Source organism: Phyllobates terribilis, unplaced genomic scaffold (genome assembly GCF_046119375.1).
Source record: "Phyllobates terribilis strain yellow unplaced genomic scaffold, ASM4611937v1 Scaffold_7__3_contigs__length_470593459, whole genome shotgun sequence".
Taxonomy (NCBI): domain Eukaryota; kingdom Metazoa; phylum Chordata; class Amphibia; order Anura; family Dendrobatidae; genus Phyllobates; species Phyllobates terribilis.
Genome location: NW_027362767.1, coordinates 253751117 through 253769734, shown reverse-complemented (window position 1 = coordinate 253769734; position 18618 = coordinate 253751117). Strand labels below are relative to the sequence as shown.

Here is an 18618-nt window from a genome sequence, read left to right as displayed (position 1 = left end):
CATATAACTGTACATGTGTAATTACTGGTGGTTTCACCACTACGACCCCAAACTCACTCACACAAAAAAGGAGGTTCTAACATCGCCTGTATGAATGGAGCAGTAGTGCACATTTATGACCATCACTCTGTTTACTATCCCTGTGAGGCATGTTTGCGCACTCTCGGTTTAATAGTTAAAGGGGTTATCCAGAACTTTGCTCATTTTCTTCTATGGGGTTAAGATTTTACAGACATTTAGTTACCAGCTCCCTGCCTGTTCTGCCCGGCGCCGATCTCTGCCGATTCAGAGCGGTCACTGACCGCTCCTGCCAGCTATTTTGCCATTTCATTTGACCTCATATCAACAGAGTAGCTCTTCCTTTTCTGCTCTGCTCTGTCGATGGGGCGTGACTATGTCATTCTGATTGACAGTTGACTCCCTGCAGTTAGGCAGCGGGGAGCCAACTGTCAATCAGCATAACATCAACAGAGCAGAATGGAAAACACGAAGTTGCTCTTTCGACGTGACATCACCGCAAGTCCCAGAATCGCCAGAGGAACAGTCTGTGACTGCTCTGACATGGCAGAGATCAATGTCAGGCAGATAGTTAGTAACTACCTGCCTGTAAGATCTTCGCCTCATAAGCAAAGTCTCGGATAACCCCTTTAATGGAGCGGTGGTCACGCATGTGTACTAACTCACACAAGGGTATTTAGGAAACCTTTTTCCTCCCTTTTTGATTGTATTTTTTTTTTCCATCCAATGTTGTTTACAGATCAACCCTACATTGGAATCCAATTGTTTGGGCTCTGTTTTTTGCCATTTTTTGTATCCATGTGGTGCCCTATCTTAAAATGTAATCATCTTGTAAAATGATCTCCTGTTTTTCCATACAGAATTATTTACGGGACGCTTGGAATATCTTTGACTTTGTCACGGTTTTGGGAAGTATTACTGATATTTTAGTAACGGAGATAGCGGTAAGTAGATTTTATTTAACACCAAAAAGAGATACAGACACAAGATGTGATTCCTGTCCTGTTCATCCAAAGTATTATGTGACAGACGCTGTATAGTTTACTACAAAATGCATGTAAATGGTTTGTGGCTTTCAGATAAATCCATCAACTATGCACAATAGAGGTGACTTTTATTGTGGGCCCCTTCAAGAAATGATGATGGGTAAAAGAGGCCAATAGTTTATTCCCCCAAATCTCATAGTTTGTAGTTCAGTCCTATTTAAGTTAATGCCACTCCTAAAATTACAGAGCTGTGCCTAGTTAAAGAGGGCGTGGTGCTCACTGGAGCCGACCAGCTGATCATTGATGGTGCTAAAAGCTGGATATTGATGGTCCATCATAAGGATACTTTATGCCATCAATTTTATAGTCCTGGAGGATCATCAGTGCACAATGTTCCTATATGCACAAAATAGCTGGAATCTCATTAGTTGTTATGGACAATTGTTTTCCTTTTTTATCTGCAGTGCAGTATACCTTATTCTTCATATTTTGGGTTCAAACTTATTTACATAATGGCAGATGGTTGACCTTAAAGGGGTTGTCCGGTTAAAACAAGTTATTGTTTATCCACAGGATAGGTGAGAACTTGTTGATAAGTGGGGGTCTGCACCAAACGGCAGAACGGGGAACTTTTATCCCCACAAGATTGGAGCGGCAGCGCGCCTCTGCGACCTGAACTCCGCTATGGGGCCACCAATCTATGTGCTTGGCTTTTTCCAGCAACGCCATAGGGAATGATTGAAGCGGCAGTCGAGTGTCCAACCTGCTGTGCCCTCTTGCAACATAGGGGATAAAAGTTACCCTTTCTGCTGATCGGTGTAGGTCCCGGCGGCGGGACACTTACTGATGAGCAAGTTTATACCTATCCTGTGGATCGGTAATAACTTGTTTTAACCAGACAACCCCTTGGCTGAACATCCATGTGTCCTCAATAGAGGAGCAATATAGGATGCTGCCAGATACCTCTGTCGGCCACTTACCTCCCATGAGATATATGAAGTCTATTATGTTTTGTCCTTCTGTTGAAGGGAAACACAGGATCCCTCCATACATATCAGATGGTCTTCCAGTCCTGCCAAAAGGGGCAGGTTAATCTAATGTGTATGGGCATAGGGAGAGATATATTAAAATCTAGCAATTAGATTCCAGCTGCCACATGGAAGAATGGTCCTTAAAAGATTTTCCGTTTTGCTAAAGCTTCCACATTATTTTAAGTCATTGTAAAATAAGAAGTGAAATTCCTCCATTTACAATGATTAGTCTCTGCATGGAAAGATTGGAGGTTATGCTCTTCTCCTGATTCAATGTAGACTGAAGGTAAAACCTGTTCCACCCTCGGCTGCCATCCTTGATGACTCTTAAGAGGAAACGGGCACAGGTGCCACAGAGGGGCACAGTCCATAAAATCCCCCTGTGACACCCGTGCCCATTATTTTCATTCAAGACAGATACAACTTTCATGTGAATAATTTTAATACTGACCGAATATTAGAAGGACTATTATTTACAAAGCATTTTTCCCACAGACTTCTTTGTGTGAGCCACACTTGCGATGTACACTTTTTTGGTAAATGAACTTTTCATGAACGCACATATGTGATTGGTTGCAACAGAATACTACTTATTTATGTCTATAAAGTAGGGGTCTAAAAAAATCTATATATATGTATATTTAGTAAGGTTTGTTTGCTTGAAACAAATGGAATTTTTGCTAACATTGCTGTTATCCCCCTTCACGATTACTAACTGCCTTATAAATTGCATTGTTAGATGGCAATGCAAGAATTTAAGGGCTGTGTCTTGGCATCTTCATCAAAAACGTCATGTATTCTAGGAAACTGTATTCACTCCGGATTGTAAAGCTTCACATTTGCCAATGAATAAACCCATTAAACAAATTAAAAAAAAGCAACAATGTGGAGTGATATCACTTTCCAATGTGGACACATGCAAAATCCCTTTCATTTTAATTTTATATACTTCTCAATCCACCGCATACTAATTAGAAAGAAAAATAATATTTAATTGGTCATAGACGGAAAAAGTATAATTGGCAATACTGTGATATGGGAATTTTAAGTGACTCATTTGTTTCTGACGTCACTGAGACGACTCGGATCTGTCAGTACGACTCAGTCTAATCAGCAACGACATTTCTTCAAAGTATATTCCAAAAATAACTTAATAAAAATGAATTTTGACATAAAACCCCAAAAATGTGTTAACCAAAGCTGCAGGCTGTATATCTACCCTGCTTGTGTTACATCACACCTCAGCAATTGATAACATTTGGACAGGTATTTCTAAAGGTGTACAATTTCAGAATATGTAGGAACTATAGTAAAAGACTCATTCTGAAATATATAAAGTGTAGGTTCACACCCTACAGCTTTTATCCTTCATTCTATGTACCTCTGACCAAAAAAAAATACTTTCAAAAACTTACTTGTATTTCGAAATGTTCTCCTGACCTCTTTTACTTGGAACATGACAACTTGATGGGTCTGCATGGAGTGATGTCAAAGTCTCCCCTGGTTTCTTTAATAATGTTTCCTCTGACATCAATTCAGATGGTCCATTTTGTACAGATGGAGGCTACTGACATCCTGGGAAAGAACAGACAACCTAGAAATGTAAAAAGGGATAATGGAGTATCTTAAATAGATCCTGTATACAATGGGTACGGAAAGTATTCAGACCACTTTCAATTTTTCACTCTTTGTTTCATTGCAGCCATTTGGTAAATTCTAAAAAGTTCATTTTTTTCCTCATTAAAGTACACTCTGCACCCCATCTTGACTAAAAAAAAAAACCAGAAATGTAGAAATTTTTGCAAATTTATTTAAAAAGAAAAACTGAAATATCACATGGTCATAAGTATTCAGACCCTTTGCTCAGACACTCATATTTAAGTCACATGCTGTCCATTTCCTTGCGATCCTCCTTGAGATTGTTCTACTCCTTCATTGGAGTCCAGCTGTGTTTAATTAAACTGATAGGACTTGATTTGGAAAGGCACACACCTATCTATATAAGACCTCACAGCTCACAGTGCATCTCAGACCAAATGAAAATCATGAGCTCAAAGGAACTGCCCAAGGAGCTCAGAGACAGAATTGTGGCAAAGTACAGATCTGGCCAAGGTTACAAAAGAATTTCTGCATTACTCAAGGTTCCTAACAGCACAGTGGTCTCCATAATCTTTAAATGGAAGAAGTTTGGGACCACCAGAAGTCTTCCTAAACCTGGCCGTCCAGCCAAACTGAGCAATCGTGGGAGAAGAGCCAAAGAAGAACCTCAAGATCACTGTGGCTGAGCTCCAGAGATGCAGTAGGGAGATGGGAGAAAGTTCCACAAAGTCAACTATCACTGCAACCCTCCACCAGTAGGGCCTTTTTGGCAGAGTGGCCCGACCGAAGCCTCTCCTCAGTTCAAGATATATGAAAGCCCGCATAGAGTTTGCTCAAAAGCACATGAAGGACTCCCAGTCTATGAGAAATAAGATTCTCTGGTCAGATGAGACGAAGATAGAACTTTTTGGTGATAATTCTAAGTGGTATGTGTGGAGAAAATCAGGCGCTGCTCGTCACCTGCCCAATACAATCCGAACAGTGAAACATGGTGGTGACCGCATCATGCTATGGAGGTGTTTTTCAGCTGCAGGGACAGGACGACTGGTTGCAATTGAAGGAAACATGAATGCGGCCAAGTACAGAGATATCCTGGATGAAAACCTCTTCCGGAGTGCTTTGGACCTCAGACTTGGCCAAAGGTTCACCTTCCAACAAGACAATGACCCTAAGCACACAGCTAAAATAACAAAGGAGTGGCTTTAGAACAACTCTGTGACCATTCTTGACTGGCCCAGCCAGAGCCCTGACCTAAACCCAATTGAGCATCTCTGGAGAGACCTAAAAATGGCTGTCCACTAACGTTCACCATCCAACCTCACGGAACTGGAGAGGATCTGCAAGGAAGAATGACAGAGGATCCCAAAATCCAGGTGTGAAAAACTTGTTGCATCATTCCCAAGAAGACTTATGGCTATACTAGCTCAAAAGGGTGCTTCTAATCAATACTGAGCAAAGGGTCTGAATACTTATGACCATGTGATATTTCAGTTTTTCTTTTTTAGTAAATTTGCAAAAATTTCTATATTTCTGTTTTTTTTCAGTCAAGATGGGGTGCAGAGTGTACTTTAATGAGAAAAAAAAGAACTTTTTAGAATGAAACAAAGAGTGAAAAATTTAAAAGGCTCGGAATACTTTCCGGACCCACTGTATGGGTGAATTTGTTCCAGTTTAATATTACGAATAGATGAGGGATGTGGCTTAAAGGAATTTTTCACTTTTATAAAAGTGAACCCCAAATGTTTCCCATCATGTAGAATAACAAACTCAGACAGTACTCAGATCCAGCACTGACTTTCAGCTACTGCTCCGGTCTTAGTTATTTGGCTTTATCGGTGACATGATATCAACAGCTAACATGACCGCTGCAGCCAATCACAGAGCTCACCAATCGACTGAGGTAGACCAGGCATGATGTCATCACTACAGCCAAAAGTTAGAGACCAGAGCAAAGGCAGAGGGCCGGTGCTGAACTCGAAGACAAGAAGTACTATCTGATTTTATTTAGATAGTTTTTTTATTCATTTTTAAATAAGTACAGATAAAACAAAATTAACAACCCGTCATACACCTGCCCCATTCTGGTCATACATCAATTACCTAAATATACAAATAGTACGTGTGTATTTCACACAAGATGCATACAATAGATTCATGACTAGTATGAGTTACAAAATTCACAAAGGAAAGACCATTATCACTGGATTCATTGGAACAACATTAAACATTAGGTACCTCACATGCTCCCCATATCGCCTGATTTTATATGACTGTAAACATTTGAGGTCCACTTGACTAAAAGTGGAAAACCCCTTTAATCAATTTTTGTCCTGTTACAAACAAAGGAGAAGAGGGAGGCTCCTGCTGCAACCAGTTGTCTAGCAATCAAGCACAGATCAGACAAAGTAGAAAGATGCCGATTTCCTAGGCCACACAGAGAACATCTCCTTATATTTCTAAGCTTTAATTGTAATGAAACAAAAGAGAACCCAAGGAAATTAGGAAATGAAGGGAGTAAGTGGTGGGAATTTTTTCATGCATTTTTTTAAGTTTAGAGTCCTTTAAAGGGAATCTGTCAGAAGGTTTTTGCTATTTAATATGATAGCAGCATAATATGGAGAAAGTGAGCTTGCTTCTAGGGATATGTCACTTATTAGGCTGTGTGTTGTAATTTCAATATAATCAGTGTTTTATCAGCAGAAGATTATCACTGCACGACTAAAGGCCCCGTTACACATAACGAGATCGCTAGCGAGATCGTTGATACGTCACGGTTTTTGTGACGCAATAGCGATCTCGCTAGCGATCTCGTTATGTCTGACAGGTAGCAACGATCAGGCCCCAGCTGTGAGATCGCTGATCATTACAAAGCTTCCTGGACCATTCCTGGGTCGTTGCGCTCCCGCTGGGCAGTGTGCATCGCTGTATTTGACACCTTATCAACGACCTCGTTAGCGATTCAGAACTGAGACACATAGGTGTTCATAAATTGGCCTTTTCCGCGCCCCTCGTCCCCGATTGGTGGTCGCTACAGCGTTCTCATTTTCCGCCGTGCATAAAGAAGGCAACAGAATAGCGATTCCATCCTTTGTTTCTGACCTCGTGCTGGATTGCAGATCCTAGCAGAATTCTCCGGGCTGTTGATATCCGTTCATTCGACTGAGTCACAGTACAGTCCCTATCAAGGTGTGGATCGTTGAAATAGCTGCTGTGTGAAAGCGTCCCAACGACCGCCGAGATCGTTAATTAGATCGCTGGGGCGGCCAAAATCATTGGGAAGTTCTGCATGTTTGACAGCTCCCCAGCGATCACGAAACGACTCTCTAGCGATCCCAAAACCGTGACGTAATAACGATCTCGCTAGCGATCTCGTTATGTGTGACGGGGCCTTTAGTCTCAGGTGCACAGCAGTCCAGCTAATCTGTGTAACCTACCCCCAGGACTGACTGGCAGCTTGCTGACATTGTACACAGGAAGCTGCCAATCAAGGCTGTCGGCAGGGTTATACACAGCTGAGCCTCGTAGAATCCTGCTGCTGTAGATGTAGCATTGCTATCAAAACTGCACCAAGCAGTCCAATAAGTGATACATCACTGGAATCAGCCTCTCTGCCCCTACATTAGGCCGCTCTCAGATTACATAGCAAAAACCTGCTGACAGATTCATTTTAAAGGCAGGTCCAAAGAAAGTTGGAGAACCTCTGAGAAACCCATGACGACATAGTGACCTAGTAAAGGGAATCCATGTGTCTTCATGGAGTTCAAGGATGAAAGCAAAAACCTTTTTTTTTCTTGACTAGAGTTACACTGCAATCATAAGATTAGGCAGATCTATAAATTAGTAGATATTAAGCTAATTTTCCTGCCAGAACATCAAGTGTCGATTTTGAGCGGAGCTCCTCGATCTATTAACCTCATGTTTTTCCGCAGCAATGTCTAATTAGTAACCTGCAATTCTTTATAAAAAAAAATTGTAAACTGGGTTCAGAATCTGGTTTTGGAAATAAAAGCTATACATTTTTCCACTTGTAATTCATGTGAATCAAATCAACATATTCTCAAATTTAATTTGTCTTATGCTCTGTTTAATTTGACTCATCTTTTTTGTGTGTGTGTTCATCTCTCCGTGTTCGTGTCCTTTATTTATTTTCCCTTTTCGTTTGTTTCACGGCCTGCCGACTCATGCAACGCAATCAACATACACTGCGGAAAATCTCAACCCTCCCCCCTAAAAAAAAACAAAAAAACACCCTCTGTCTTTGTATGTTGTATTACTCTCAACACCTGTGTACTGTGTACCACCAAAATCACCCATGACAACATCATACCTAGAATACGGTTGGTTCCGTTTTAGAATTTTTGCAATCTTCCTTCTGATTTATATTTTTGCAACTTGCCCTTTTCTATTATTTCTTTGCTTGGTTTTTGAATGGGGCATCGAGCTACAGATTTGACGGAGAAGGTGGTTAAAGCGCTGAGCAATTCAATTTATAGGATAGGGGATCTGGATGAGAAACCTTTTTAATTCTAGGAGGCGTAAGCTTAGACCATCCTAACCATATGCCTTTAGTGGCTTTCTTAGAAAACAAATTTATAGGTTTCTTTTCACCTGCAAATCTTTCAGCAGCAAAATGCTAAAAGACAATAAAAATTCCTAAAAGCACCAAAGATTACGAGAGAACATGTAGAACTCTCCAATAAGGTGATTATTACATGTGCTTTCCATCACTAGGATTTAGTAACGGTTGACACTTAGGCTTATCTTAGAGAAGGTGAGGAATTTACATTGGATTTCTTCTGCTTAGTGACATGAATTCAATACGCAAACACACAAAAAGTCCATGAAGTAATAGAAAATAGAGATACAGTGTCTTGAAAAAGGATTCATATCACATGAACTTTTCCACATGACACCCACAAACCTAAATGTATTTTATTGGGATTTTATGTGCTATACCAACACAAAGTAGCAAGTATTTGTGAACTGTAAAAGAAATTATCTAATTATTTAAAAGATATAAATATGAAAATTGTGACATGCATTTGTATTCAGCCCCTTGTAGTCTGATACCCCTAAATATAATCCTGAGTGACCAGTTGCCTCCAGAAGTCACATAATTAGTAAATTGAGTCCACCTTTGTATAATTTATCCTCAGTATAACTAAAGCTAATCTGTGAAGGCCTCAGAGGTTTGTTTGAGAACATTAATGATCAAACTGCATTATGAAAACCAAGGAACACACCAGGCAGGTCAGGGATAAAGTTGTGAAGAAGAGTAATGCAGGGTTAGGCTGTAAGAAAATAGCCCAAGCTCTGAACATTAACGGAGCACGGTTCAATCCATCATCCAAAAATGGAAGGAATATGGCACAACTGCAAATCTACATTGCCGTCCACCTAAACTGACATCCCTAACAAGGAGAGAACTATTTAGAGAAGCAGCCAAGAGGCCCATGGTCTCTCTGGAGGAGCTGCAGAGATCCACAACTCAGGTGGTAGAATCTGTCCACAGGACGACTATAGGTCGTATACTCCACAATTCTGGTCTTTATGGAAGAGTGGCAAGATGAAAGACATTTTTGAAATCAAGCGATAAGTCCTGTTTGCAGTCTGCAAAAAGTCATGTGGGGGACACAGCTAACGTATGGAAGAAGGTGCTCTGGTCAGATGACACCAACTTAGAACATTTTCGGCTAAATGCAAAACACTATGTGTGGTGAAAAAGTAACACTGCACATCACCCTGAAAACACCATCCCCAACGTCACACATGGTGATGGCAGCATCATGCTGTTGGGAGGCTTTTCTTCGACAGGGAAGCTAGTCAGAGTTGATGGGAAGATGGTTGAAGCTAAATGCATGGCAATCCTGGAGGAAAACCTGTTAGAGGCTACAAAAGACTTGAGACTGGGAAGTAGGTTCACCTTAGAACAGGACAACGACCCTAAACATACTGCCAGAGCTATAATGGATGGTTTAGATCAAAGTATATTCATGTGTGTGAATGGTCCAGTCACAGTCCAGACTGAAATCCTATTGACAATCTGTGGCAAGATATGAACATTTCTGTTCACAGACATCTCCATCCAATCTCACTGATGTAGAGTGAGTGTGCAAAGAAGGGGCAAAAATGTCACCTCTAGATGTGCAAAGCTGGTAAAGACATCCCCAAAAGACTTGCAGCAGCAATTGCAGCGAAAGGTGTAACGTCAAAAAAATGTGGAAACGTTCACAGGGTATGAATACTTTTTCAAAGCACTGTATAATAGTGATATAAATTATCTTTGAAACTCTGGAAACCCCAACGATCAGCTATTTTTACTATTAGGAAGTCTTGTCCTGCCATATACGGGAAGTATGGGGTTGTAAGCAGGGAAACATATAAAAGGAAATTCTCTATCTTACTATTATTTTATATTTTTTTATATGATATTATCCCTAAAAATGTTTGCAGATTGATGGGGGTCCGGGTCCTGAGATTCCCACCAATCAATCCAAGATTGCTCCCAAGAGCTCACATCGGCAACCAGCAGTATTCTGCTCCGGCATGAGCACATGGGCATTCTGAAGTGTATAGGCTCAGAGTAAGCCTATGGGGCCTATAGGGATATAGGGATCTCAAGCTAGGCATTAGGTAGCGTTGACACTGGCAATGCAGTTTGGTCCAAACATGTACAGTTTTATTGTTTTCATAAAACTCCAGGGGATTCAAATATAGCCTCTTCTGAGCACAAAGGTATCACAGCAAATAAACAGTTTCATTTAGCAGGGCACATATGTCAGTTCAGGATCCCTTCAACAGATTCCAGTACTTTCTCCTGGAGCAGACTTTACATACAGAAGAGGTCTGGTTCTACCAGTCTTAGTATCCCCTTCAGCCTGAGCTCCAGCAGCTTGAAGTGCCATACAGAAGTGTTCAACCTGAACAGGCTGAAGCTTCCACATGTTACTCTGAATCTCCAACACACAGACTGCACAGCATTCTTAGCTGACCCGTGCAGTCTCCATTAAGAGGGAGACTCGGGCTGGTCTCTCTCCCAGCTACAGCTCACATTTTGGCTGGTCACTTACCAGCTTCGACGCACTCCACTGTGCTAAATATCCAGCAGACTTACACAGGCCGTAGACTGCTCTGTCGGTGCTCTCATTCAGGAACTGTGCACTGCTACTTACTGAAGTGCCTGTGTCTTTTAGGAGTCCAGCAGGGATCTCAGGACCCAGATTCCCACCGATCTGCAACACATTTAGGCAAAGTATCCACACCACAGATCCGCAGCAATTTTAAAGTACAGTACATATGAAAAAGAAAAATGATATAAATAAACATTTTTTTCTTTAAAATCCCATTTACACATTGCGGAAAAAGATTAGTATGAATATGAAAGCATGCAGCGGATTTCAAATCTGCAGGATGCTCGTTCTTGTGTTTTTTTTGCGGACTTTACCCTATTCACTGCTTAGTAGTAAATTAGGGTGTAAACTACAACAAAATCACTAAATACCACCTGTAAATTCTGTCTGCCGATTTGCTGCGGATTTCTGACAAAATCTGCCAAGGAAATTTTTCGCAATGCGTAAAAATGGCCTAAAGGCATAGCATATCAAACAATATTTTAAATAATAGGTACCTTTTAAGTACTACGTATTGTTCTACTTTATACAAAAATGCGGCTAGACCAGCATCGTTATCCATTTTACAAAATAGGAAAGCCTAAGTTAATAGAGGGAGGTACCGTTTTATGGAGCCTCATTTACTGGGATGGGCAACAGTTACAAAAAGTGTCTCTTGCTATGGAGGACCTTCCCTGTATTGCACTTACTACCCATTGATTTGAATAGGTGCTAATAATTATTTTCACCTCTGTGGGTGCTGCACGGAAATTAAACACCGATTTCCTAACAGATTATAGCTAATTTAGGGAGATCCAGCAGGTGGACACTTTTTTGATCAGCTTGTTATGACGGGACCCTTCTAATAATTAAGGCATGTCCGAAGCAAAGAACCTGATAGCCCAAAAAGTTTAATATTTTTGCTGCTAGAAAGATACAAAGGAGGTTACATTATTTTCACTTTTCAGTTGCTCAGCACTTGCCTTCTCTTTAAACACTACAAAAGCCTGAATGTAATTCCCAAGGAGGAAGAGGGACAGCGGTCACTGTGGAAAGGTTTCGGTCAACTAGTATTGGGCTCACATGGGAAAGATAAATAAGGGACAGACTATATAAGAGGAATGAATCATCTCTTAGTCTGGGTTTTTTTTATACTGCAGCGTCCTAGTAATAGTGACCTCTGTTCCTCTGCATGTGACCTCAGCCATTGCATGGTGCAAATCCAGCGAATGTAACTTGTAAGTGGATGGATCATTGAGGGACCACAAGGGAAGCATGGTCTGTGGATCTGTATTTCCATCTGATTGGTTGAAGCCAACAAAATAATCATCTTTTTACCAGCAATATAAGGACAAGTGATGAGCATTCATTAGGCCATGATGTTAAAGAAGAAAAAAGAAAAGTCCTTCAGGCCCGGCGTGGCAGTAGAAGCGTTGACTTGACTTTGCGTAAAGGACTGTTACACTTGGTTATGATAGTAACCCCCTCAAAATCATAAATGCATGCAAGATATTAGTCAAACTTAACAAGACTTTAGCATAATATTCGTAAAAACGATACCTTCTATTATTTTCCGTAAACCTAAATGGCTTGTAGATTGGTTTTTAGACCTGCTCCTGGAAGTTAAATCTTGTTATAACTTTACAACTTTAATGTCTTCTGTTGTTTCACCTCCTAATGCCACCATACCACCTCTTAACCCCTTGATATGTGTTGGCAGGCAGGAGCTACATGACACCAAAGCCCTACACATAAGGCCTGCAATGCTGCCATCAAGAGAGAACAGGCCATCATAGTTTTGGTTGGCAGAATCAACAATGTAAAAAGTCAGGCTTCTACCTAAACAATTATAAGCTGTATAGTCACTAAAAGTAAAATCTAGTCCCACCTTTGTACTATATTCTTTTTACCATCCACTGCTTTCTGCAAGGGCAAATGTGAACCAAAGAAAGAGGTCAATATTTGGACGTTTTAAACCCTTGAACCACTGTATATCATTGACCACCAAAGATAAAAGAAGACCATTTAGTGATTACAGAGTGGAAGTAAGATCTTTTGGAAGAGTTATCAAAACATTAGTTATCTTAGCCACCAGAAATTAAAAGTGAAGCTCCGCATTAGGGCAATTTTTTTCCCAGACTTAAAGGGAAAGAAAAACAAAGGCATTTTATGATATATACAGTACAGACCAAATGTTTGGACACACCTTCTCATTTAAAGATTTTTCTGTATTTTCATGACTATGAAAATTGTACATTCACACTGAAGGCATCAAAACTATGAATTAACACATGTGGAATTATATACTTAACAAAAAAGTGTGAAACAACTGAAAATATGTCTTATATTCTAGGTTCTTCAAAGTAGCCACCTTTTGCTTTGATAACTGCTTTGCACACTCTTGGCATTCTGTTGATGAGCTTCAAGTGGTAGTCATCGGAAATGGTTTTCACTTCACAGGTGTGCCCTGTCAGGTTTAATAAGTGGGATTTCTTGCCTTATAAATGGGGTTGGGACCATCAGTTGTGTTGTGCAGAACTCTGGTGGATACACAGCTGATAGTCCTACTGAATAGACTGTTAGAATTTGTATTATGGCAAGAAAAAAAGCAGCTAAGTAAAGAAAAACGAGTGGCCATCATTACTTTAAGAAATGAAGGTTAGTCAGTGCGAAAAATTGGGAAAACTTTGAAAGTGTCCCCAAGTGTCCCCAAAAACCATCAAGCGCTACAAAGAAACTGGCTCACATGAGGACCGCCCCAGGAAAGGAAGACCAAGAGTCACCTCTGCGTCTGAGGATAAGTTTATCCGAGTCACCAGCCCCAGAAATCGCAGGTTAACAGCAGCTCAGATTAGAGACAAGGTCAATGCCACACAGAGTTCTAGTAGCAGACACATCTCTTCAACAACTGTTAAGAGGAGACTTTGTGCAGCAGGCCTTCATGGTAAAATAGCTGCTAGGAAACCACTGCTAAGGACAGGCAACAAGCAGAAGAGACTTGTTTGGGCTAAAGAACACAAGGAATGGACATTAGATCAGTGGAAATCTGTGCTTTGGTCTGATGAGTCCAAATTTGAGATCTTTGGTTCCAACCACCGTGTCTTTGTGCGACGCTAAAAAAGTGAACGGATGGACTCTACATGCCTGGTTCCCACCGTGAAGCATGGACGAGGAGGTGTGATGGTGTGGGGGTGCTTTCCTGGTGACACTGTTGGGGATTTATTCAAAATTGAAGGCATACTGAACCAGCATGGCTACCACAGCATCTTGCAGCTGCTATTCCATCCAGTTTGCGTTTAGTTGGACCATCATTTATTTTTCAACAGGACAATGACCCCAAACACACCTCCAGGCTGTGTAAGGGCTATTTGATCAAGAAGGAGAGTGATGGGGTGCTACGCCAGATGACCTGGCCGCCACAGTCACCAGATCTGAACCCAATCGAGATGGTTTGGGGTGAGCTGGACCGCAGAGTGAAGCTCCTTCAAGATTGTTGGAAGACCATTTCCGGTGACTACCTCTTGAAGCTCGTCAAGAGAATGCCAAGAGTGTGCAAAGCAGTCATCAAAGCAAAAGGTGGCTACTTTGAAGAACCTAGAATATAAGACATATTTTCAGTTGTTTCACACTTTTTTGTTAAGTATATAATTCCACATATGTTAATTCATAGTTTTGATGCCTTCAGTGTGAATGTACACTTTTCATAGTCATGAAAATACAGAAAATTTTTTAAATGAGAAGGTGTGTTAAAACTTTTGGTCTGTACTGTAACTGTGGTCTCCGGTCGGTGGTTCTCCACTGGTTGCAAAATTACAGCGCCCAGCATATCCGGATAGCCACAGGTCCGGTGGTTTGCAACAGTAGTCTGGCTACTGGTTGGAGGCCAATCAAAATTGTCTTTGTTTTTTTGGCTTTTTATCTTCATTTGGCCATGTAGATTTTCGGTTTGAGCTCCAAAAACATCTGGTTTCCATGATGAAAAATGGTAACAAACATTTCATTAATTAAGCTTCATTATAAATATATGATATCTAATTGCTATAATTGTTTCTAATAGATGTAGAAGGAAAGTACAGTATTATTCATTCGGGCCATTCTATAAAATCTGTAGACTTTCTCCTCAATCTGCTGCATATTCATTTTGGTTTCACCTTTCATTTATTCTCCATTGTCCTCAGTTCTATCCTCCATCCAAATCACTTTTCCTTTTTGCTTTTTTGTCAGATTGTAGCTTGCGGGTGCGCTCTGCTTCTGCTTTTAATACTCAGCTTATGTGACCTCGTGGGAAGGGGATTTGTATGAGAAGCATGCATAGGCTTGGGGGCTGAGAGGCGCATTAAGCTGTGGTCGGGTGGGGGGATGTTATTGAGAAAAGCATGAAATGATAACAGACAAACAAGACTCCCCAACTAGTGGCTTAATCGGTGAACATGTCCTGCCCTTATAGCTTAATTTTTAGACTCCCCAATCCTCGCTTTCCTAATCTCCCGTAATATTTGGTGAAAAACGAGTATTTTTAAGACTTCAATGCACCCGTGGAATGATAGAAAAGATTGGTATCCAAAGAAAAACTCAAGGCCCTTATGTACATTAAAGTCATCTTAACCATACAATAGTGGTGTGATAGGACAACAGTCTAATTTGTATGGAGGCCACTCGCTTCTCCCCCAACAGATGATGTCTTTAGTGTTGTGCAGTTTTAATGCAAACACCCAACCCTTTTGTTCTCCGATTGTCACTGTCTGGCAGCGGCTTTCTTCCCTTTCAATATTGGAAACACATAAATGTTTGGCCAAGCCGAATGTTCATGTGTATGATGGAAGAAGTAAGGAGACATAGCTATTGAATGTATATGGCCGGCTTTAAAGATATAAACTTAAGATGATCATCGACAATAATATGATTTTACCTGCCCTGGTTGGTTGAGTTATCATAGACGAAAAAACAACTTTACAAATTTTAGTTGAATTGTCACAGACAAGATGATAACTTTATGAGTCTGGTTGGAGGGCATTCATGGTACCAAGTTGATAGTTTCAGTCTAATGAAGACTTTATCTAATGAAGACTCTTTATAAAAAATATAGTTTAGACTAAAGCTCCTCATACACATTAATTTAAAGTCTGCCAAACACACCAACATAGACGACTTTAGCCAACAAATTTTCAGGGGAAATATCTATCCAGTATATCAGATTTTGGACTGATGATCGTATGGTCTTCTGGAGATAAGCCGCCGCCAGACAGGTCTGCAACTGCTCACTCTTAGAGAACACAGGAGCGCTTGGCTGAACAAGTTCTTGTGTATAGAAGAGCTGTCCGAGATCACTACCGGCTGAAGCTGAACCATCTCTTGGCCAACAGCCATCTAATGTGTATGACAGGCTGTGCTGAGCGCTTCTGTATTCTCTTTGATAGAGTCGCTGCCAGAAACATCTGGCGGTGGCTTATCTCCCCAAACAAAAAGATTGGGCAATTGAATTCCAACAGCACATTCCGTTTGTCCCCTGACATAATCTGATGGGGGATAGTCAAGAGCCAACCATACCCATTAATGGTCATCCGATCCTGCCGAAATAGGAGTGTTTGACCAATTTATAACTCTTGTGTGTGGAAGCATTAACTTTTACCTTTCCTAAATCTTAATCCCCAAGTATACGTACGCTTGAGCAATCCCCTCAGACTAGCTACGATGGAATCCATTGACCTTCATTGTGGGAAGTGAGAATTTACACATGGCAACAACTCATCCTTGAAAACTAGCATAGAAGAATTGGCACTAGTTTGGGTAGGACATCATCCTAATGTGATGTCACACATTTTGCTCCTTAGCCTGCTCTCTTCTATTCTTATCCCTGTTCTGGTCCTACATTATCAGCCTTCTCATAACTAACCACAATAACAACCTGCCTTTGGAAGCCTTTGTGGATGTCTGAGATGACCGACTAATACGTTTGCAGGGTGACAGATTGCATGTGATTGTATCTAAATTTTCCCTCCTTGTTTTTGAAGTGTTCAGCAAGCTGCAAGTTCTGTGCTTGATAATGGAATGAAGTGAAGTCGGCTTGGCTTATTTTGCTGGGTGGAGCATGTTGGAAAAGGACAAAACAATATTAATACAAACAAATCAAAAACTAAAAAAAAAGTTACTAAATCTTTTATCTGTTGCAGGAAAATTTCATCAATCTGAGTTTCCTGCGACTCTTTCGAGCAGCTCGGTTGATTAAACTGTTGCGTCAAGGTTACACCATCCGCATACTTCTCTGGACTTTTGTGCAGTCTTTTAAGGTTTGCTCAGATAGCAATGGTTAACTTGAAATTTTCCATAAGCTTCATTGATGCACAATCGTATATATCTGTGTGCAGTGCAGTGTAAGGACACGATCGGTATAGAGTATGTTCTGAATTGGGATACATTGAGACTAGTTGTATGCAAAAACACATGTCTAGTGATTTCTTGCCTATATCACCACATTACTAATACCGGTGTTACACGCACTCCGCTAGGTTCAGATAGGGCGAGACAGGTTACATGAATTCTTTGGAATCCTGGGGGAACCGTTACTCAGGGCGACCATAGGCTGCAACTTCTCTCAGGCACACGATAGATTCAGTTGCTGACCAGACACATCTGATAAGAGTCTTTTTCAACAGTTTAACAGTGGAATTTAATCTGAAGCATGGTCAGTGCAATTCAGGGATATTACAACAACAATCTTTATTACAGTACAGTCTCATAAAGCAGGCACAGTAACATCAGTCTTTTCAGTAGCATAATTCAGCACAGATTCGATCTCTTGGCAGCATACTTCTATACATAAACAGCAGGCTTTTCCTTCACAAGGACTCACTAGTACACATCATTCTTTATCCTGCAGGGAGATGGAGGGGGGGGAGGATTTGATGAGGGAGAAGATCCCTATGACATGATTCCTTCCAGTCCTTATCTTTCTGCCTGATAATACTCCACATTGTTAGCTCAGGGAGTCTATCTGACCTGTGTTTAGCTTCCCTCCTGACCTGAATTGTGCTCCTTTGTCTTCTGTGAGATACAGATCACACACCAGCTTTCTCTACGGCTCCAGCCAGACAGTAAACTTCCCCACAATCCCCCTGGGGCGCTGCTAAAACACTCCCTGTCTCCTGTGACTGTGTTAACCCCTCTAGTTGCTGGATGCTTTTGAAGCAACAGCACTACATCTGCATGTCATACTCTTCCCTCCTTTTTGATTGTCGTCCTCGACATTTGTTTTAATTGGTCAATCTGACCAATTCTAAGACAGTGGTAAAAGTTGAATAACTTTATATACAAATTGGCATTGTCAAATTGGCATAACATTAATAAACATCCATAACAACCTATTCTTACTACCTTTTGCTTGTAGAACTCCTGTAAGAAATACACAATTAAAACAATCAGCATCTCCTCCACTGGAGCTTTTCGTACGTCTTCAACCTGCTCTCTCTCTCTCTCTCACTAGGCCAAAACAAGTCTTTCCACCAGGTAACATTGTCCATACTGTCTCTTGGTGGTGAATACCACTCAAATGAGCTTATATGACACAGGTACTTTAGATGCAGTGACACAGAAACACAGAGCAGCCAGTACAGGGTTAATAAACGGGGGGGAATTTATTGTAACAAGGTCAACCTCCACGCAGGGAGTAACAGGGAAAATATGGGAACAACAAGGGAAGTAGCAGGTAATATGCTATAACTGACAATCCACAGTTGGGCTAGATGTAGCCGAAACGGTTGTAATCGGCAGTTTTACACTTAGCTGACTCTAGTTCCCCACAAGGCCGTTGCCGGCTGATGCCGGTGTTGTTTTCTTCTGGTTTCGACGCCTAAACAATGCTCCGTCTTCTGGCGGCAG

General features: G+C 40.9%; 1 protein-coding gene across 7 annotated transcripts in view; it reads left to right on the top strand.

The window, feature by feature from the left end:
* The window catches only part of CACNA1B (calcium voltage-gated channel subunit alpha1 B), a 517223-nt gene that overhangs the window by 421600 nt on the left and 77005 nt on the right, over positions 1 to 18618 (top strand). For all 7 annotated transcript variants that reach the window (XM_073640296.1, XM_073640292.1, XM_073640293.1 and 4 more), the window contains 2 exons: positions 879 to 962; positions 16914 to 17030. In XM_073640296.1, coding sequence (XP_073496397.1) covers positions 879 to 962; positions 16914 to 17030 — 201 coding nt within the window. The remainder of the gene's footprint in view (positions 1 to 878; positions 963 to 16913; positions 17031 to 18618) is intronic.